Source organism: Zingiber officinale, chromosome 9B (genome assembly GCF_018446385.1).
Source record: "Zingiber officinale cultivar Zhangliang chromosome 9B, Zo_v1.1, whole genome shotgun sequence".
NCBI classification, from domain to species: Eukaryota; Viridiplantae; Streptophyta; class Magnoliopsida; order Zingiberales; family Zingiberaceae; genus Zingiber; species Zingiber officinale.
Genome location: NC_056003.1, coordinates 85,434,196 through 85,456,490, shown reverse-complemented (window position 1 = coordinate 85,456,490; position 22,295 = coordinate 85,434,196). Strand labels below are relative to the sequence as shown.

At 44.8% G+C, this 22,295-nt stretch overlaps 2 protein-coding genes across 2 annotated transcripts; both read right to left on the bottom strand.

The window, feature by feature from the left end:
• Nucleotides 1-17: 17 nt before the first annotated feature.
• Nucleotides 18-693, bottom strand: LOC122023680 (splicing factor 3B subunit 6-like protein). The gene has a single exon (XM_042581938.1). It carries the CDS (start codon nt 599-601, stop codon nt 224-226), a length of 378 nt encoding a protein of 125 aa, XP_042437872.1. The 5' UTR covers nt 602-693; the 3' UTR covers nt 18-223.
• A 7,947-nt stretch (nt 694-8,640) lies between these two features.
• Nucleotides 8,641-9,511, bottom strand: LOC122023112. Its single transcript, XM_042581201.1, has 4 exons — nt 9,288-9,511; nt 9,075-9,181; nt 8,832-8,973; nt 8,641-8,764 (listed from the first exon to the last, which is right to left on the bottom strand). Exons 1-4 carry the CDS (start codon nt 9,509-9,511, stop codon nt 8,641-8,643), a joined length of 597 nt encoding a protein of 198 aa, XP_042437135.1.
• Nucleotides 9,512-22,295: the final 12,784 nt, after the last annotated feature.

Sequence of the window (22,295 nt, the reverse complement as noted above, 5' to 3'; positions counted from 1 at the left end):
ACTAATAGCCTCAGAAATGCAAAACCAAAACAAACATAGTTATCTCAAAACAACCATATACAAGAGCTCAATGTCTGATTTTTCAAGTAGAAGGCAATTAGGCCGTACATATTTGGCATAAAGGTTTCAGCTCACAACGGACATAACATACAAATCAGTTACTTATCAAGAAATCCCCAATTCAACAACCCTAATCGGATAAAGCTTGCGCCTTTGTGAATTATTACTTATCTTTGGAAGTGGAGATGCCGTACTTCTCCTGAAGACGCGTGATCTCCTCTTCCTTCTTCTTCGAGTCGGACTTCTTGGCCATCTTGGCTTGCTGGTAGTAGAGGACGATGAGGTAGCGATTGGCGACGTTGAAGCCGGAGAGGTGGTCGACGGCAGTCTTGGCGTCGTAGATGTCCTCGTATACGACGAAGGCGGTCCCCCGGGTGTCCTTGTTAGTGCCGATGCGGATCTGCCGGATGGCGCCGTACTTGCCGAAGATGTCGTACATCTCCTCGCTGGAGATGTTGAAAGGGAGGTTGCGCACGTACAGCACCCGGTTCACTTCCGGCGGGAGACGGGTGTTTGCCTTGCGAAGGCTAATCGTCGCCATGATCGATTGCGATGCCAAATTAGGGTTTCAGAAACGAACAGGAACGACGAACAAGACCCCTTTCGCCAGGGACCGGATGGGCTATGGCCGGTTTATCTGTATTTATAGGGGTGGTTCAGGCCTAATAAATACTGATTTTTTTTTATTTGATCTAAACTACAAAATTAAAGAGACAATTGCACTTTACAAGCCAACTGTTTACTATTTTTTATTTCACCACATAATTTCACAAACTATATCATACACAATTTCTTAATTTTTATATATTTTCTCGTTGCAAAGACTAATGGTGCAATTTATTCAAGGTGAAATAAAATAAATTAGAATATAAAGAAGGAAAACATATAACTCTATTTTGCTAAAGGTATAATTTGTGATGGCCCCCATGACTGTCTTATGTCATTGGAAGAGAGTAATTAGGAAATCAAAATTAGTTATTATATGGGAAGGTAATTTTTTGGTCGTCGCTAAAAATTAGTTATTATATGGGAAGGTAATTTTTTGGTCGTCGCTAAAGATTCAATCTTTGTTTAATTCTGTAAATTTATCATGTGATAACCAACTCGATTATGCCCTAGGGATAAGAAGACATAGTGTAAGTATTCCAAAATAATTTTGATGTAATCAACTGAGTTAAATTAGATCCTGTGTATTCGATACTTTATGTCTGAGTAAGCATAACTTAGGAACATAAAAAATCGAACGGAAAACGCAACGAACGAGAAAGATGACACAAGAAGGGAGGCAACAGGCTCTGTGCATCCAAGGGACGAAGAGCTGCAGAAGAGTACACTGATGAAGCGAGAAGGATGCGTGCGGCGCATCCAAGGGACGAGAAGCCGGGGAAGAAGCTTGCTCAAGAAGAAGATCATAGTTGAGTTCCGGTGAGCTCAATTCCAGACGACCGGAGATCGCCCAAGCGAGTGGGGCCCAAAAATAATCAACTTGTATGTTGACCATGAAGACTCGAGAGACCTCATCTGGCAAGAGATGCCTCAAATGCCTCAGCAAAAGAGTTGTCATAGAAGAGACCGGAGGCGCCTTAGATAAATAGTACTTGAGGGGCCTTAGTCTACCGGAGGTGCCTCCATTGAACAATAATCATTAAGCTGCCGTTGAGTTGAGGATAAAGTTTTATCCAACTGGAGGTGTCTCCAAGTGATCTAAGGTGTCTCCAATACAATGTCAGCAAAGGTAAATATAGATCTCTTGCGGCCAGCAAGAGGAGGGTGAATTGTCCTATACAATTAACAACAAATACCTTTCTCAAACAATCATGCTTTATATGATTACACACTTAAAGAAATATTACAGAATTAAAGGGAGTACAAGACAAATAGTTTACTTGGTTGGCAATCAAAATATTGCTACTTCAAGGCAAATAAGCTCACTATGAAGATCTCCTTTTCGAACAAAACATCGGAGGCGGAGAAGCCTCGTACACAAAAATTAAGCTTGGAAGTGAAAAACAGAAAGAGATTCGAAGTATAGAGTGTGTTGTTCGAAAGGAGAAGACCAGGGTTCTATTTATAGCTCACTGGTCGAAATTGATCATTTGTTGACATGACACGGTTCGAGCACTTGGATCCTCTCCAGGCGCCCCCAACATGACAAATCTCATCTTCTCGCAAATGACTACACAACGAATGCGGGATAAAATTTTATTCCGCTCTGAGCGCCTGGCCCCTGCTGATGCTCATCCACAACACCGAGGAGTTGAAGTGCTCTGGCTGGACCAAAGTGGTCCAAACCTAGACTCCGAGCGCCCTGAATTGCTTCGAGTGCCCGGACAAGAGTCAACTTAGAGTTGACTTTTTTGTATGAGCTTCTGCTCTGATTCCGCTCGCTTGGGTGATTCCGGCCATTTGAATTAAGCTCATCTGAACCCATCTTCTGGCCTTCTAGAGCAATCTTCTGCTCTGGCTTCTCATCCCTCGAAAACGTTGCGCACTTCCTTGTCCTCCACCAGCATACTCTTCCGCATCACCTTTGTCCCTCGGACGCACCGAGTCCATCGACTCTTTCCCGTGTCATTCTTCTGGTTAGCTGTGTCTCTCGCTCAACTTCTTGTGATCCTAAATTCCTATACACTTAGATACAAGGATCAAAATATAACATGACCTAACTTGACTTGGTTGATCACATCAAAACTATCACAGAATACTTATAGTAACTTTTTTCCAGAACGTTATAAATAACACTCTAGAGCTAGGTGTTCAATAACATACTCTATAATTATTTCCTGATTTGTTTTTGAGCTTCCAAAGTTTGTAAAAAGCTACTCTATCTTCACGAAAGAGATTTTAGCTGAGCTTTCACTGTCTTGTATTAACAACCACCTAAGTTGTAATCAAATAACTTTCTACCTCTTATTTCTTTTATGCTTTCTATTTCTATTTAACTAAGTGTCTTTGCTAGTTAGTTAGCAAGAGAAGTGTTAATATTTAATTGCAAACTATTCACCCTCTTCTAGCCGGTCTACTCGATGCAACAAATGGTATCAGAGTCTAACCGCTTTAGAAAGACTAACTGTCAACTGAAGCAACAAGGAAATTACCAGATCTAGCATTCATCCACCGAAGTTCGAGGAGGAGTTCATGTTGGATCGTAAGAGTATGAGAGAGCGGGGGGCTGCATCTTGTCACTTTAAAAGCAAAGTATAACGACAACGATCAATCTAAGAAGTAGTGTAGGTTGTCGGAAGTCTCTCGGCGTCATAGTAGTTGCAGTTTGCATTAGTAGAGAAAGAGCACAATACTAAATTGAAAAGCAGGAGGTTTTTTTTTTGCTCGGAGCTCGAATGCTTCTTTTATAGGTCTCGTTCTGTCGATTGATTGATAAGATATTTCGTCAACTGAACTGATCTGTCGACTGATCACTCTATCCATCGATTGATCCTCTATTCCTTCCTTGTTTGCGTTGATCTAATCCGTTCGATTGCCGAAATCTCATTGTTCCATCGACGGATCAAGATCTTTCCATCAACTGAACGTCTTTTTGCCATTTTTACTCTAATTCAAATCTTGTTTAATTCAAGAAATAAACTGATCCCTTGACTAATCACCTTTCTCCGTTGACTGAACCGAAAATTCCTGTTGTATTCTAAATCAAATATCGTTGTTTCGATATTTTATAGATCTGTCGACTGAACACCTTTGTTTCGTCAACGAAACAACTTTTTTGTAAAGCATTGTTAGTAAATAAAAATAATATGTACCCTGCAAAACACAGTTAGAACATAAATATGTAGAGTAAGATTAGTGTAAATATAATATGCATGAATGAAACAGTAACGATTGTCTTGATCTCAACTTAGAAACCTCCATCAGTTTCTTTAGTCAGATCAGTACCTAAGGTTTATCCCTAATAAGACATGACCTCACTTCACTACCTTCGGTAGTTTACCGTAACTTACCTGCCAAACATCGGGTCCTCCAGACCTATTTGGACTTAACCACTCAGCATCGGATCGACTACTAGGGCTTTGACTTGACTCGATATCGGGTCCTCCAGACCTACCAAGTCCACCTGCCAAATGTCAGGTCCACTTGACCCATCTGGACTTCCTGTCTGGTTCCACGATCTACTGAGACTTTCCTTATCTAGTATCGAATCCAGCTAACCTATTAGGACTTTCCAAGTTGAGCTTCTTGCACACTTGATCAATTCATCAGATAATAATAAGACTTAACTTAAACGTTTGATAATATCAAAATATAGATTCGATTATGATGTTCCCTGCACCAACAGTTCATATTATGGAAGCATCGTATGAAGGCATTTTTCAAAACTAATTTTGATATTTTATTTATAATCAAATATAATTTTGAAGTACCAAGGATGAGAACAGAGAAGAAAAAGAAGAGCTCCAATGGAACAAAAAGCAGCAGACCGACTCTATAGCCAATGGGAAAACAAAGTTTCACCTTCTAAATGTACTACCATCTCAAGAAGTCAACCAAATCGCCACCTACAACTCAACCAAAGAACTTTTAGAGAAGTTTCTCGAGCTATACCAAGGGACCTCGGAGGCTAAACTGACAAGATGGGATTTATTCCGCAATCAATTAATGAACATCCAGATGGAAAAGGGAGAGAAGGTAGCACAACTGCACGCAAAGCTCAAAGAGTTGATAACTGAACTCAACAACTTTGGAGAAACTGTAACAAATCGGGATTCACTAAGGTATACTTTAAATGCATTTTCGAGAACATCGGAATGAACGTCTATAGTAGACTTCTACTACATCTCCAAGGACATCGAGGTAAGTAGTTTATAAACATTGTTTTCTACTTTTGAATTACACGAATCAAGATGTGGAGGCCTAAGTAAAGAATAGAAGTCGACTCAGAACCTAGCACTCAAAGCTAAGAAGAACAAACTGGATTCAGATTCAACACCCGATAATGATGAAGAAGCTTTTATGATAAGAAAGTTTTCAAAGTTTTTTAAATCTAACAACTTTGATAAAAAAAAAAAACAGGCAACAAAGCTACTTCGAAGGAAAGGGAAGGTTCGGTGCTATAACTACCAAGAATAAGAGAATATCAAGGACAACTGCCCAAGATTAAGCAAAGGAAAAGAAAATCTAAGTACAAAAACCTCAAAGCAATGTGGACTGAATTGTCATCATCCGAATCTGAGATGAAATAATACATCAGACTAGCATTAATGACCAGCCACGAAAAAGAAGACGACAAAGCTACTTCAGAAGAGAGCATAGATGAATGGGGAGCATCTATCTATGAGTCTGACATGATAAATGAGGTATGCATCCTTCCTTCCGATTAACTTTACGAAGCTGTTAAAATACTAAGTAGAACTTTATGTAAAACTAAGACCACGTATATAAAATCAAAGAAAGATCATGCAAGCTTAAAAGAAAAATTTGATAAAGTTGTAATAAAAAACGTAAAATTAAATGAATAAATAGAAAAATTAAAATAAAAAAAACTCTATATGTTAAAATTCATTTACTCTAGAATGAAATATTAAATAATATATAGGGCTGAATTAATTTTTAGAAATCACCAGGGTTAAATTGTAAAAGTTATAAAAAATAATATTCCGACAAAATATTTAATTAATCCTGTAGACAATACTTTATTTTGGATTTTAAAATTTGTTCTAACTTATTAAATTAATTTTATGTACATACTAGAAATTAATTTAGTTGAATTATTAAATGTATTGGTAAAATAAATTTGTTTTGACTTTTGGTTTATTTGCTCAAATTTTTTTCTATAATAAATAAAGATGTTATCTATTAACACAATTTGTTTTAAAAAAATCGATTGCTATTTAATTTTTATAAATTATTTAACAAAATTTGAGTTTTTAAAATTAAAAATGTTTCAATCTGGTAAAACTTAATTTTTCTATAGATAATCATTATATTTTTCATGTCTAGAAAAATTTAAAATATTTTTATAAGTCAAAATCTATTTTTAAGCATTTAAATTCAAAAAGAATTATTTTTTATAAAATATTTATTTTTGATCATACGGAAAATAATTTTCTCGTGAATTTTTTATTATAATCTGAATGATTTTGTTTGAGTTTAAAAATTTTTTCATGATTTTTTAAAACTTAAAAATAATTTTTAAATGATTTTTATTTTTTTTTTGACAAAAATGAGATTTAATTCTGAAAAGTTATTTTATTTTACAAAATAATTTTGGTAAAAATAAACAACCTTCGATAATTTGAGTTAAACAATTTTAAAGATTTTTTCTGTCATTTTCATCGTACTTTCTCTTATTTTTTGATATGTTAAGGGAGGAGTATAAGGGTTACGTTAAGAGGGAGATTGTAATGTTTATTGTTTGTATTTAATTGCAATATTTGATATTATTTTTATACTGGTACTAAATTATTATTTTTAATTCTTTATTGTTTATTTATCCTAATCTTAACTTGGGTTGATGCATATCAAAAAGGAGAAAATTGTAAGTACCCGGGATAATTTTGATGTTATCAACCGAGTTAAGTTAGACCTTATGTATTTGATACCTTATGTCTGAATGAGCAAGGACTTAGGAACACAAGAAGTCGAGCAGAAGACACAGCGAAAGAGAATGATGGCACAAGAATAGAGTTGACGGGCTCGGTGCATCCGAAGGATGAAGAGCTACGGAAGAGTACATCGGTGGAGCGAGAAGGATGCACACGACGCATCCGAGAGATGAGAAGGTGGGGAGGAAGCCTGCTCTAGGAGAAGGTTGGAGTTGAGTTCAAGTGAGCTCAACTCTGTATGACCGGAGATCACCTAAGCAAGCAGGGCTTGAAAATGGTCAACTCAAATGTTGACCATAAAGACCCGAGGCACCTCACTTGGTTGGAGACATCTCAGATGTCTCGACAGAAAAGCTATCGTGGAAGAGACCCGAGGCGTCTCAGTTGAATATGAGACTAGAGGCACCTCGTATAAATAATAGCCGAGACGCCTCCATTGAATAGTAATCATTAGGCTACCGTTGAGTTGTGGATAAAGTTTTATCCAGCTAAGGCACCTCCAATGCAACATCAGCAATGGTAATTTTTTCTCAGAGCTATAAATAGCACCCTAGAGAGTTTCCAAAGTTTATAAAAGACTACTCCGCCTTCACGAAGGAGATTTTAGTTGAACTTTCATTCTCTTTGATTAACAACCACGTAAGTTGTAACCAAGTAACTCTCTACCTCTTATTTCTTTTATGCTTTCTATTTCTATTTAATTCAGTGCGTCCTTGCTAGTTAGTTAGCTAGAGAAGTGTTAATATTTCATTACAGGTTATTCACCCCCTCTAGTCAGTCCACTCGATCCAACACATAGAACTCTGGCTGAATGAACAAGATGACTACAAGGCAAATAACATTATGATTTAACCAATATCGAAACAGGTCAGTCGCAATTGCTAACCTGCAATTCGGAAACAAAAGCGCCATGGAAGCAGAGCTGATGCTTGAAGATGACAGTATCAAGAGTGGCCAACTCAAATCTGTATAGAAAATCCCTGCAACACCACTGCTTGCCTTTTCTTAACTCATTTAGGTTTCGGAAGGCAAAAACAAGGAAAGAAATGGGAAATTCTACATTGATGCGTATGTGTTTTACAACAAGCAAAGAAATCAAACCACCAAAAGGTCTCTTTTGTTGTAGCATTCAGTTGTCCCCGAGGTGTAGTACATCTGGTGGGCACATGGTAGTGTGTCCGGATTGGGCAGGGGTCGATCCCCAGGATGTCACTGCATGTGGTAGTCCCGCTATGCGTCTTCCACCTATGTATTTGAATTTACATCTCTTTATATCCATGAGACAAGCTCTCTTTATATCCATGAGACAGGCTCTAAGGGATCATTGATGTGACGGTTCCATATTTTTTGTTGCAGCAGTCACGGAACAGGCCAAGGAGCAGCAATGTAGCTTGTACCTACAAATCACATGAAGCATCAACAGTCTAGATGATAAGTACAGTTGAGTCAGATATCAAAGGACACAAGTTCATGCTACCCTAGAAGTTCTTCAAACATTTAAAGAGCTGTCTGTAAATCACATATGTAACCTACCCCAAGATCCCATTGATGGTTCGACGACCAATCTGATACTTGTCCTGATCTCTGGTGGTCATAGTGGAGAGTGGAGACCACTTCTTCTGCTATTTGCTGCCAGCCACAAAATATCTTCAGGTGAAACATACCCACCGCTGCTTCAACCAATCTAAGGATTTTTGTCATCTTCGTTGTTGTGGCACCAAGAACAGATTGACAACTGCTGGCAACAACTGGTAACATCGCAGGAAGTGTCTTCGAGATGCATGATGACACATTTATATCCAGCCTCAAAGAATGTTAGGCAGAGTAGCACGCGATTGCCAATTGGGAACAACGCAAGTAGGCGTTGCTTATTGATAAAATTTTGATCTATGCTGTGGTTTATGAGCTCAGAGTTAAAGTTGTTTGAGACTTTGTTCTTTGGATTGCAAGGAGCTGATGTTGCCAATGGGATACTTTTGTGTGAGCATCTCCAGTAGGATCAATCTCAAACTGTAAATGTCACTCACTTTGCTGACATTTTTCGCATCTTGCCTAGCTCAGATGCTTTGTAGCCCTGAACCAAGGATTCAAGCATGTCCCGAGCCTCTGCAGAACTCAAGACGAGGTGCAAACCGAAATCCAAAAAGCTGAGGGAGGAATTCTGTGTCGATTAGAATGTTATTACTCCTCAGATTGCCATGCACAACGGCCTACCCCAGCCCCTCGTGGAGATGATCCAAACCTTTGACAATACCAAGAGATAGTTTCTGGGTGAAATCCCATCTGTGTGCTTCTGCAACCCCAGCTGAAGATTGTACAATCAAGTTAGCAGTTGAATTATTTATTGTTGTTCGATCTAAGCATTAAAGACAAATCAGCCAAATTGTAAGAGTAACTTGTTAAGATCAATTGAAAGAAAGGTGAGGACTTTCCTTGATATGATTCCCAAATGATTACTGTTTTCGATCACGTTTGTATTTTCCTTATGAACAGCAAACCAGATTGTCAATGACAGCATGCAATGCGACAAGGAAAAAAGCAGCTTCCAGACAGTAAATTTTGAACTGAGAAATGAAGACAAAACAGACAATTTAGACAAAAATGTTTTATTCAATCGCCAACACCAGATCAATAAAAAAAATGCCATTTTTAAGCGAACAGCAAGCTCACCTCTTAAGAACTGCTTCAGTAATCCGCGGCGTAGGTCGACGTAAGCGGCACCAAGTTAGGCTGTCGGATCGCTCCCAACGCTTGGACCGCCGGAAGCAACTCCTCGGTACGGCTAAGCAGACCGGCCGCAGGAAGCGGAGCAGCACCATCCAGCCGCACAGCGTCCTGTATCCCGATTTCGGCACCACCTCCCCCGGCGCTTCCAATATGTCGTGCACCGTCATGCTTTCCACGCCGGAGAACTTCACGAGCTCCTCTGCCTCCTCTTCCTTACCTCCGGACTCCAAAAAATTCGCTTTTGCTCCTCGCCGCTTTCCAGATCTCAATGCCAACAAGAGGAAGAGTACAACGGACGTGCAAAGCAAACTGATCCGGTGCGTATTTTGTGGGGTCAATAGGATGATGTGACTCGGAGTCAAGGCCTCAAGAGGGTCAGAAGTCAAGCTGACCTGTAGGATAGGAAGGTAAGAAGTCAAGCCAACGTGGCCGGTCAACAGTCCAGCTGACGGGGAGGTCAAGAAGGGCAGAAGTAAAGCCAACGTGGTCGGTCAGCAGTGAGGCTGATATGGACAGCAGGGAGGTCAAAAGTCCAGCTTACGTGACCAAAGTCAAAAGAGAGAATTATAAGACCCAGCCCTGATAGTAAGTAGTAGATGGGCTCGTGGGCCAAGTATAGCTAAGGATGGAAACTACCAGCAGGTCTGCTTACAGACCCAACGTGCAGGTCGGGACGTACATGTCTTGGATAGTCAGACAGATGAGGGTCGGGACGCCGACCCAGCGTGCAGGTCGGGACGTACATGCCTTGGATAGTCAGACAGATGAGGGTCGGGAAACCGACCCAGCGTGCAGGTCGGGACGTACATGCCTTGGATAGTCAGACAGATGAGGGTCGGGAAGCCGACCCAGCTTGCAGGTCGTGACGTACATGCCTTGGATAGTCAGACAGATGAGGGTCGGGAAGTCGACCCAACGTGCAGGTCGGGACGAACATGCCTTGGATAGTCAGACAGATGAGGGTCGGGAAGCCGACCCAGCGTGCAGGTCGGGACGTACATGCCTTGGATAGTCAGACAGATGAGGTTCGGGAAGCCGGCCCAGCGTGCAGGTTGGGACGTACATGCCTTGGATAGTCAGACAGATGAGGGTCGGGAAGTCGACCCAGCGTGCAGGTCGGGACGTACATGCCTTGGATAGTCAGACAGATGAGGGTCGGGAAGCCGACCCAGCGTGCAGGTCGGGTCGTACATGCCTTAGATAGTCAGAATGATGAGGGTCAGGAAGCCGACCCAGCGTGCAGGTCGGGACGTACATTCTTTGGATAATAGCAGACAGCAGCAGACAGGCGGGTCAGGAACCGGACCCAAGGTGCAGGTCGGGACACCCAAGTCAAAGATCACTGGTCTGGATACAGACCCGGAAGGCAGATCGTCTGGATACAGACCCGGAAGGCAGATCGAGATGGCAGACGACAAAGGCAGGTCTGGACACGAGCTTAACACAGATCGGGACATACAAGTCGAAGGCAACAGTATATAAAAATAGGGCAAATCCAGATCCCGGATCGGTCAGGGGCTACAGGACAAATCAGCCAAGGAATCGCAACCGCTTGTCAGAGGGAATAATCAAGGTGTCAGGGAATATGCCAACAGTCGGGGCTCAATACACCTTTGGTTTTGCCGCCAGCCTATTAGGAAGAGCCACGTGTCAATCACCGCTAGATAAAGCCTGACAGCCGACATTCCCTGACACCCGTCAGACCCAGGAATCTTCATTGCAGTATAAAAAGGGATGCCTTGTCCCTTATGCAGGTACGCTCACTCGTCATTTTTCCACTAGTCCTTTACTTTTCGTCTTTTTTTTTTGCGATTTCTGGGGGAAAAGTACCTGACTTGAGCGTCGAAGGACCTGACCCGGGGACTTTCCCCCTGGTTTTTGGTCTCTAACGACCGGGAGACTCGTCTAAGTGTGTGCAGAAAGAGATAGCGTCATCGTCTTGATCACCCCTCTCCGTCAACCACCCGTGGGAACCTTTCTAGGTGGGCACCCGGTTCATCCATCACTTGAACGACTCTCTGTCAACTTTCGGCACAACAAGGCCCGCCTTCATCCGACTCAGCTTCCGGACGGGATCAAATTTGGCGCCGTCTGTGGGAACACAACAACCTGTTCCGGAACGTGACGATGGAGGAGTCTAGCCGTATTCATGTCACTATGACCGCCGGAGAGTACAAGCTCTTCAAGGAGGCCAAAAGGTTGGCAGCCTCCGAGAGACAGACAACTGTTTCACAACCACGACAAGCCCCTGCTGGAGCTTCCAAGGAGCCCCTCCCTATTTCAGATCGGGGTTCTAAAAGAAAGCATCCTGGGGTATTTCCTCAAATTTTTATCGTGAGCCTGGTGTGGGATATTATCAGCCAGAGCCCCAAGGGCAGAGCCTTAAGAAGGAACAGCCTCAAGCCTATATGGCTGAGAGTTCTTTGCGGCGAGATTCAAAGAAGGGGAAGGCCTTTGTCGCACCTGAGGTGTTCCTCGAAGATCCGGACGAGAAAGTACCTTTCTCGGCCAAGATTCTAAATGAAAGACTGCCTAAAGGTTACAGAGCCCCGTCGATCGGAGAGTATGACGGGAGCAAGGACCCGGAAGATCACTTGCGAAAATTCAAAAATACAGCCCTGCTGCACCAATATAGCGATGCTGTCAAATGCAGAGTTTTCTTGAACACTTTAGCTGGCTCCGCCTTAAAGTGGTTCGATGGGCTACCTCAAGGGTCCATTACCTGTTTTCTGGACTTCAAAACGGCTTTTCTGCGCCGATTTGCTAGCAGCAAGAAGTATCAGAAGACAGATTATTGTCTCTTCGCTCTAAAGCAGGGGCTGACTGAGCCCCTTGAGAAGTTATATCAACCGCTTTAATCAAGTGGCTCAAGATGTCCCCACTGCCACTTCAGAGATTCTAATGAGCGCCTTCTCTCATGGATTGGGAGAGGGAGAATTCTTCAGAGATCTCATCAAAAATCCCGCTCGGAATTTTGATGAGATGGTGGAAAAAGCTGCTTCCTACATTAAAGTGGAAGAAGCGCAAGCAGCTCGGAGGAAAGCTGAAAGACCACCTCCTTCCATCAACAAGCAAGAAAGAAGGGTGCCTCAACCACCTCCTCAACCTCTACCGCAAGCCCCGGAGGCCAGACCCGCATTTCACCCGAGGCCAGAAGTCAGACCTGCACCTCGAGTTGCTGCTGTACATGTTCCCCAACCAGAGACATGGAATAATCGGTATTGTACTTATCATCGGTCACGTACGCATGATACTAACCGTTGCTTTCAGTTCGCTCGAGACTCCAAGCGGGCTGCCGAGATGGGCTTACCTCCGCCCGAGCTAGCTCCTTAGTTGATCAAGATGATGGAGGAACAAAGGGGGGAAGGACAGGCCGGGCAATCTCGTCCTGACCTCGCAGGGCCTAGCACTCATCAGCCTGGCCGGGGAAAAGAGCCAGAAGGATCACGGGAGGTTGAGAACAGAGGTAATGCAGCTGTCAGAGAGATCAGCATGATCTCTGGAGGGCCAACTGACGGAGATTCAGGGAGAGCATGTAACTCTCATGTTCGGCGCTTGGAGGTTCAAGCCGTCGGATGCAGTCATGAGCAAGCTACTGGCCCTGTTATTAGCTTCAGGCCAGCAGACCTGGAGGGCTTGGAGTTACCTCATGACGATGCTCTCATCATCAAAGCCATCATTGCCAATAGCCGAGTGGCTCGAGTTTTCGTTGATACCGGGAGCTCAGTCAACATTCTATTTAGGACTGCGTTCAAAGAAATGCAGATTAATGCTGCTGAACTCCAGCCGGTGGCTACATCTTTATACGGATTTACAGGCAATGAAGTGAAGCCTATGGGTCAGATTAAGCTGGTCATATCTTTGGGCACCGAGCCATTGGTGCGCACAAGGAGGAGCACTTTTATAGTAGTGGACTCCCCTTCTTCTTACAATGTTATTCTAGGAAGGCCCGCCCTACATGAATTTCGGGCTGCTGTCTCGACCTTCCATCAAAAAATCAAATTTCCCATGGGCGAGCAGGTCGGGGAAGTCAAAGGAGAACAGAGGGTTTCTCGCCGGTGTTACATTGACATGGTCCGAGTAGAGGCTCGAAAAAATCAAAGAATATAAGATGGAGGTGTTCATGCAGTGCAGAAGGAGCCTCTTCCTACAGTTGAGGAGTCCATCCCTTGGGAAGATGTACAACTACACGCCGAGCGACCTGAAAGTTTGACCCGGGTGGCAAGCGACCTTCCCTCTCCCCTCAAAGAAGAGTTAATTCAATGCTTGATCCGCAACCGGGATGTCTTTGCCTGGTCTACTGAGGAGCTGCCCGGGGTTAAGCCGGAAATAGCTGAACACAAGTTACATTTATTACTAGACTCCCGACCTGTAAAGAAAAAGAAAAGGAATTTCTCAGCTGACCAGAATAAAATAATAAGAGCCAAGGTAGATCAGCTCAAGAAGGCAGGACATGTTCGGGAGGTTCAGTTCCCAGCCTAGCTCTCCAATGTAGTCTTAGTAAAGAAGCCCAACAATAAGTGGAGAGTATGTATAGACTTCCGGGATCTCAACCGGGCCAGCCCTAAAGACTGTTATCCTTTGCCCCGGATTGATCAAATGGTGGATTCCACGGCCGGCTGTGAGAGAATATGTATGCTGGACGCCTACCAGGGGTATCATCAGATACCTCTAGCAAGGGAAGATCAAGAAAAGGTTAGCTTTATTACGGCTGACGGTACTTTCTGTTACACTGTCATGCCCTTTGGTCTCAGGAATGCCGGAGCCACATACCAACGAATGATGGATAAAATCTTCCGGGAGCAGATCGGGCGAAATGTGGAGGTCTATGTAGATGATATACTCATCAAATCCCCGCTGGCCGAAAACTTGATCAAAGATGTGGAAGAAACATGCAGGACTCTCCGACAATATGGGCTGAAACTCAATCCCTTGAAATGCTTATTTGGAGCTAAAGGAGGAAAATTCTTGGGTTACCTGGTGACTGAGCGAGGAATAGAAGCCAATCCTGAAAAAGTTCAAGTGCTCAAGGATATGCAACCTCCTCAGAATTTAAAAGAAACCCAGAAGCTGGTCAACAGAATAACTGCCTTGTCAAGATTCATTTCCAGATCTGCAGATCGAGCTGCTCCTTTTTTCAAGGTGCTAAGGAAGGCCTCCAAGTTCCAATGGGACGATGAATGCACTAAAGCTTTTGAAGAGATGAAAAAGTATCTGGAGACTCTTCTTTCTCTCTTTAAGACAGTTGTAGGAGAACCCTTATGGGTTTACTTGTCGGCCACCCCTGAGGCTGTAGGGGCCGTGCTCGTTAAAGAACATGACCATGTACAATGACCAGTGTATTTTTTCAGCCATTTATTGAAAGGAGTCGAGGTCCGATACACGTCCCTCGAGAAGTTGGTTTACGGATTGGTCCTTATGGCTCAGCGGCTGAGACCGTATTTTTTATCGCATCCAATCACAGTCCTAACCAATAGCACCATGGGAAGAGCACTGACCAATGTAGAAGTTGCGGGTCGGCTTATCAAATGGGCCACAGAGTTGGGAGAATATGACATACAGTATCAGTCGTGCACTGCTATTAAGGCACAAGCCTTAGCAGATTTCCTAACCAAGGTGCATCAAACCAACTCTAAAGAAACATGGAAGATCTATGTGGATGGGTCTGCTAATCATCAGGGAAGCGGGGTTGGGGTCCTGATAATATCTCCTCAAGGAGATATACTCCAACTGGCGGTTCGATTAAATTTCTGAGCCACGAACAATGAAGCAGAGTACGAGGCTTTGTTGGCCGGACTGCAAGCAACCCGACATGTAGGGGCCACCCGGGTGATCATTTATTCAGATTCGCATCTAGTAACTCAGCAGGTGAATGGTAACTTTATGATAAATTGCAACAAATTACAAGTATATCAGGAAGCATATGAAAAGATGAAAGGGGAGTTCACAGAAGTCATCGTGACCAAAATTCCCAGGTCAGATAATGAAAGAGCAGATGAGCTAGCAAAGATGGCCAGTTCCCTAACCACTTGGGTGCTGGATCGGTCAGCAGCACAAACTTTTCTGATAGCCCAGATAGATCTGCAAAACAATGCAGAAGTAACTATTGATTGGCGGGCACCCATGATCAGTTATCTCAGGCAGGGTATCTTACCAACCGATCCAGAAGAGTCACGGCTGGTTAGGAAGCAAGCGCATGCTTATGTAATGATTGGAGATCAGCTCTACAAGAGGTCCTTTTCTCGACCTTTACTCAAATGCTTAGGGGTAGAGGAAGCAGATCAAGCCCTGCGAGAAATACACTTGGGATGCTGTGGCAATCATGTAGGCGGTCGGACGTTATCTCGTAAGGTGCTCCTGGCCGGGTATTTCTGGCCTACTTTACAGAGGGATGCTCACAAGTTGGTGAACACATGCATGTCCTGCCAGAAACATCAAAACTTGACACATCAACCTACGACCCTGTTGAGAATGTCTATAGTTTCCTGTCCTTTTGATCAATGGGGCATGGATATCGTGGGACCATTTCCGATGGCGCCAAGTCAGAGGCGTTTCTTATTAGTGGCAGTGGACTATTTCTCTAAATGGGTAGAAGCAGAAGCCTTGGCTCGAATTACAGAAGATGCCGTCATTCAATTCCTATGGAAGAACATTCTTTACAGATTTGATATTCCTCACAAGCTGGTGTCTGACAATGGAAGACAATTTCAAGGACAAAGAATCCAAGCCTGGTGCAAGGGATTTGGCATAACGCAAGCCTTCACTTCAGTAGCCTATCCACAAAGCAATGGTCAGACCAAGGTAATTAATAGAGAAATAGTACGAGGTCTGAAGGTCAAGCTAGATCATATCGGAGGCAATTGGGTGGAAGAGCTGCCAAGCATTCTGTGGGCCTATCTTACAACACCTCGGGAAAGCACAGGTCTGACGCTATACCACTTGGTTTATGGCAATGAAGCAGTGGTACCCATAGAAATAGGAGTGCCATCAGTCAGAAGGACATTATATGATGAAGAAAACACAGAACGAAGGTTGGCCGAGCTAGATCTTATTAGCGAGACCTGGGACCGAACAGTGGCTCGGCTGGAGACTTATCGACAAAGAATGAGAAAAAACTATAATAGGAGAGTGATTTCTCGGTTCTTTGGAGAAGGAGATCTGGTCTGGAAGCAAATCAAGCCAGTAGGGGACGTGACTAAGCTAGCACCTCAATGGGACGGGCCTTACAAGGTCGTTAAAAAGTTAGAATCCGGAGCTTATTATTTACAAGATGAACGGGGCAAGAGGCTAGATCGACCATGGAGTGCTAATTATCTGCAACCTTATCGAGTTTGAAGAAGCAGGTCGAGAAGTGTAAGTTGGGTAATAAGCCGATCTGTCCCTTATCCAACAAATTAGGATAGCAGACCAGGGAAGAGTAGATCAGGGAAAGCAGAAAAAGAGGTGAAAGCAGAAATTATATGTCCTAATACTTTTTGTGACAAAAGCTAAGCAATTTTAGTAAAAACGAGCCTTAAAGCGCAAATGAGGAAACAACAAAGTACTTTACAAGAAATTCTCAAGTCATTATGTACAAGAAGCCAAAAAATATCATTCGAAAGGAGCAAATATTTCATCTGGTATCTCTTTGAGGATCCGGTCATGGTCTAAGAATTCAGGGGGAGGAAGGGACTTTAAGTAGTCTTGCTCATGAAGTTGTCGCAGAGCCCCGCCCATCCCATAGATAACGGATGTAGAGAAACACTGTCCAACATGTGTACAGAATTCTGGAGAACGCAGATACTGAGCATGGTTCTGTAGACAGCGATCGTTCTCTCCATCTTTGTAAATAGCCAGAGCTGTTGATACGCCCTCTGTGGTGGCCCGAGCCTGAGCCAGTTCATTCCGGGCAGTGGCTAGTTCTGTTGCTTAAGAGGTCAACCGGGTCTCCTGTGATTTTAACTTTTGGTTTTGATCCTGCGCTAGAGTCTTAGCAGCACGCAGCTTCTGAGCTAATTGGTCCATAGCTCGTTGATGCTCTAAAGCTTGTTGATGTATACTCTGCTGGTGCACAATGTCAACTTGACTTTGCTTTTCCTGGAAATCTTTAAGTTCCTGATTGGCTTGCGCTAGGGATGTTTCCAGACGGTTCTTCTGTCTGGTCAAATCTTCTATCTTTGCCCGCAAAGTATGGCTGGCCTGGGCAGGATCATTCAATTACAATTCCAGTTCAGCAACTTGGTCTCGCAGCACCTTATTCTGATGATAAATAGCATGGAAGGAATTGTTCACTGCTAGAGACTCCGCACAAGCCTGGGGTATACAGGAAATATCTGATAAGAGAGGGAAAAACAACAGTTTGGAAAGCTTCAAAGTTTACCTTGACATATAACTCTGCGAATTTGTCCATCTGGGCCGGGGAGGCAAGGAGTCCATATGCTGTATTCTTTCTTCCCATAAAGTGGCCAGACGACCTTTCATCTTGAGGGAGCTGGTGGGAACATCTGTTCAGGACCATAACCTCTCCTCAGAAGGGACACTAGTACAATAACTGTGATAAGTAAGCTGGGATGGGTCTGAGGGACCCGCGATTGAGCTAGGAGGAGCAGAGGGATCAACAGTAGAGTCAGAAGGAGCTGAAGAAGGCCCCTGAGGAGGTACTACAGGCGGGATAGTTAAAGGGCATTCTGAGGGGCCAGCTTCATCGCCCTGAGTTGGCTGCGATGTGGAAGGTTGAGCCAACAGGGGTTTGACCTAGGTATCAGATGAAATAGGGGGATCATTTATAGGGCTCGGGATTGGAGGCGGAGTCACATGGGGAGGTGGAGGAGAGGCAGCTGCATTTGGAGGAGGAGAAGGGACAGACGACGGGCCTGAGTTGGACACCGGACGAGGGGCTCGACGTCGACATCTCTGAGCCAGCGGCTGGTCATCCGAGTCAGAATCATTGGACGGCGACTGAGCCCTGCGTTTAGAGGGAGAAGGGGCATCCTGGCTCAGGCGTTCATTTGTGGCGTGGGCCCGGTGGGCAACTTGAGAAACCTCTTTGAAAGCAGGGCTGGCGAAGGAAACATTGCCTGTTCCTCCACCAAGGCCCATACGTCTTTCACCCAGACCCAGACCAGGGATATAAGTGGCTCGGGGAGAGCTGACTGGTTGGATGGGTGTCGGAGTAGTGGGCCGAGGTGGACGAGCAGCTCGGGGGCGAGCAGGGGCGGCCGACCGAGGTGGACGAGCAGCCCGGGGGCGAGCAGGGGCAGCTGGCCGAGGGGGATGCGCAGTGCGTGGGCAAGTGGGGCGAGTCAAGGGAACAGGGAGGACAACAAAAGACCCTTGCCGAGCAGGTCGGGGCGGAGGATGGGCCCGGGAAGCCCCGCCGATTGAAGTTGAAGACGAGTGGGGGAGGGATCTCCTTTGCAGGATAACTCGGCCACGCCTCATTATTTCCATATCGCTTATAGGAAGGGGCTGAACCTCCGAAGCATGGGTTAAGACTTCAGCTGCACAAGATAAAGTGGGAGATTAGTTGCTGTAGAAAACAAAGTACTCACGAAGCGATATCAGAAAGGAAAGAGAGGCTCACCCAGGGAGCGAGGCGTATCCAGGGTCAGATGACTCAGGCGAAAATAGGACAACAGTTCCTCCGATGATAATAGCCGTGCCAAGTTTAGCTGCTAGCCGGACAAGCGAGACGAGACTTCTATGTAAGAGGAGTCAAGATGAAATTCTCCTAGTTCGGGAGGGGGAGGAAGTGACTGTTGCCATCGCAAGGGCCACTCCATCTCGTAGGGAAAGATAATGAAGAAGAATTTGTTCCTCCAGCTTGGGTCAGAAGAAGGCAGGGATGAGAAAAAGTAGTCCGAAGACGGGGTTGAAAACGGAATGTGCCTTCTTCCTGGTACCGAAGGGTGAAGAAGCAGTGAAATAAGTGGACGGACCAGGATAACTCACACACATCACACAGTACTACAAAGCCACAGAGGATCCTGATGGAGTTGGGTGTTAGTTGCCCCAGGGGAATTCAAAAATAGCGGCATACTTCGGAGAAGAAAGGGTGAATAGGGAGACGAAGGCCCGCTATAAATTGTTCTTTGAAGAAAGTGCTAGAGCTAGCAGGAGGATTGAAGAATTGATGTATTCTAGTAGGGATAATCACTTGCACGTCATCCTCCACTCTGAAGGTGTAGCGTAGGTAATCTCGGTCCAATTCATCGAAAGTGGATGAGCCAGGATAGTGTATCACCGCCAAAGAAGAAAGAAAGGAGGGGGAAGCCATGGAAAAGAGAAACACAAAGAAGAAAGATCAAGTAGAAAGCTATCGAGGTAGAAGCAAGAGGATCAGAAGTAAGGAGGGATTCAAGCGAAAGGAAGAAGAAAAGGACATGAAACGCTTGAAGTCGAAAGTGAAGAGAATATTTATAGTCGCCGAACAAAAGGGTAATTTAGTCAAACTATCATCCATCGGAGCAAAACAATAAGCGGGAATAGCGAGAGCCGAAGGATATTCCTCGGAAATAACGCCTAGGGGCATATACGGAAAAGTACCGGCACAAAGTACGAAGAGGCGGATCTCGGGAAAAGATACAAACAATTGTCTTAGAAAAGCACCCACGCTGTCCTGAGCGGGGTTTAATTCTTAAATTCCCAGGTCTTCGTCTATATAGACCTGGATCAGGAGGAACTCCGGTCTGTGCATAACTCTTAATTTCCCGGTCTTCGGTTATCCAAACCTGTAATACAGACCTATAATACAAGGCAAAGGACAAATCGAGGAGCAAGACCAAGGCAGGGGATCAGTAGAGGACGAGGAAGGCAGGTCGGGGGAATAGAAGAATCCCCGATCAGGAGTAGATGGGACCTAAAATAGGTATCCAAATTACATGTAAGGCCTTGGGACGTTTCAAATAGACTCAGAAGGGCAATAGGCAAGAATACCAACAATCGAACAACTCACTGTCAGATGATTAATATGCTAAAAGAAAATCGAGAGCTCGCGGTCAAGAGGTATCATGAGAGGGATAAACACGCTAAAGTGAAGACAATTCAACCAATAACTTGGAAGAGACTTGATTAATTACAGTTTTACATCAAAAAGTGCAATACATGTTGCCATTTTATGGATCTTCAGCCGGAGGATTATCTTCAACAGGGCCAGCAGGGTGCTCAGGGGGGCAGGACGTAGAATCGGCTGGAGGCTCAGGAAGAAGGAAGAGGTCGTCATCGTCTTTAAAAGAAGGGAATGACCCATCAAGAATCTCATCCATGATGCGACCTATATCTAGGAAATCTTCCGAAGGAGCAGCCTTAAGCAAATTCTGTTCAAACATTTGGTGAGCTCCTCCGCCCGCGCCGCAGCATACCAGGAAATTCATCAAATCTCCCATTTTCTTCATGAAGAAGGGGGAGGTAACATAGGCTCGCCTGTAGGCCCTCAGACGACCCACTTCACCTGCCTAATAATCTGCCAGCTTGGTCTCCACCTTCTCCTTGTCAGCACGGGCCTGAGTCAAGGCTTGTTGACTTTGGGAAACATCCTCTTGAATTTTCAGAAAGTCGGCCTGCACGGATCTAAGAGTTGCTTTGCTGGCCTCCCACTGGCTTTGAAGGGTTTTCTCCCGGTCGGCGCTAGAAGCCAGTTGACCCTGGACTTCTGCTATGGTCTTTTGAAGATTCTCCCGGGTTTCTTGCAGGCTAGCCAATTGAGCATCCTTCTTATCTAGCTCAGCTGCTAGCTCCTGACGCTTTTCTACCTGGGAGGCCAACTTCGACTCACTTGACTGCAAAGCTGCTTCCAAGGCCCTTATCTTGTCAAAAGCCGCATGAGAAATATTGCGGGCAGATTCGGCAGACTCTCCAATTAAGCGAAGATAGTGCGCCAGATCTCCAGGAGTTGGGTTGAGTGGATCGCGGGGAGTTAGGGGCAGCTCTATTTCTTCCAGACGAGCCTTCAACACTTCATTTTCTCTCTGCAAGCCACAAGCATACTGAAGGGCACTTAGGTTGGCGGAGCAGACCTGTATTAGATATAAGAAGAAAGATCATAAAAGATTTCAGCAGAGGAACATAGAAGTATGAAGACTTACAGCAACCATCTGACAAGCCGCTTGATCTAGCCCCCCCATTGGGAGATTCTTCCAGAACTTGCGATTGCCTGAGCGCCAGGAGGCCGCTAAGTCTCCCTCTAACTCAACCAAAGCAACCAGGGGAGGATCCCCTTCAGCAGTTTCTGCGGCGGCCCCTGAGCTTATGGAGGAAGGCAGGCGCCAAAAATCAATAAAGGAGTATTTCTTGTGAGTTTTCCTCCGAGATCTAGAAGTAGACGCGGGAACATCTAAGGGAAGGGAGGCGGATGGAGTTGCAGAACTCCCGGGCTGGTCCACTAAAGGTAAGGGTGGCTGACCGGGAGAAGAAGCTTGAGCTGGAAGAGAAGCCTGCTCGGGAGTTATGTTGCGGCTGGGAGCCGAGACTGATAGGTGTGGTGACTTGACAAGAACTTCAGGCCCCATATTAATCTCCCAAGCGGGAGTAGCAGTCTTTGTTTCCAACGAACGAAGGGCAGCAGAAGAGCGACAGATGGAGGGGAGGGGTGGAGGTGACTCTTGAATAGCTGGAGTCACTCTCTTCCTCTTGCGCTGAAGTTTCAGGCGTTTGGCTGGTCGGGAAGATGCAGCTTGCCTTTCCTCGACCTGCTCTTCAGAGGCCTCCCCGACCTGTTCTTCAGTGGCTTCCTCGATCTGCTCTGCAGTGGGCAGATCGACCTGTTCTACAGCGACCAGGTCTTTTGCGGAGCTGCATCCATGGGAATGGCCGAAGAAGTTCCCTCCTGGGTCGTCGTCGGCGGGATAGGTGTTGACGCGGAAGGAGCGGACTATGAAGCAGAAGGGTCAGATCGGGAGGAAATTGCCACACCTTGTTTAAGCTCCTCACTTAAAATTTTCAAATAGGAAGTAGACCGGCGCTTAACATCGGAGG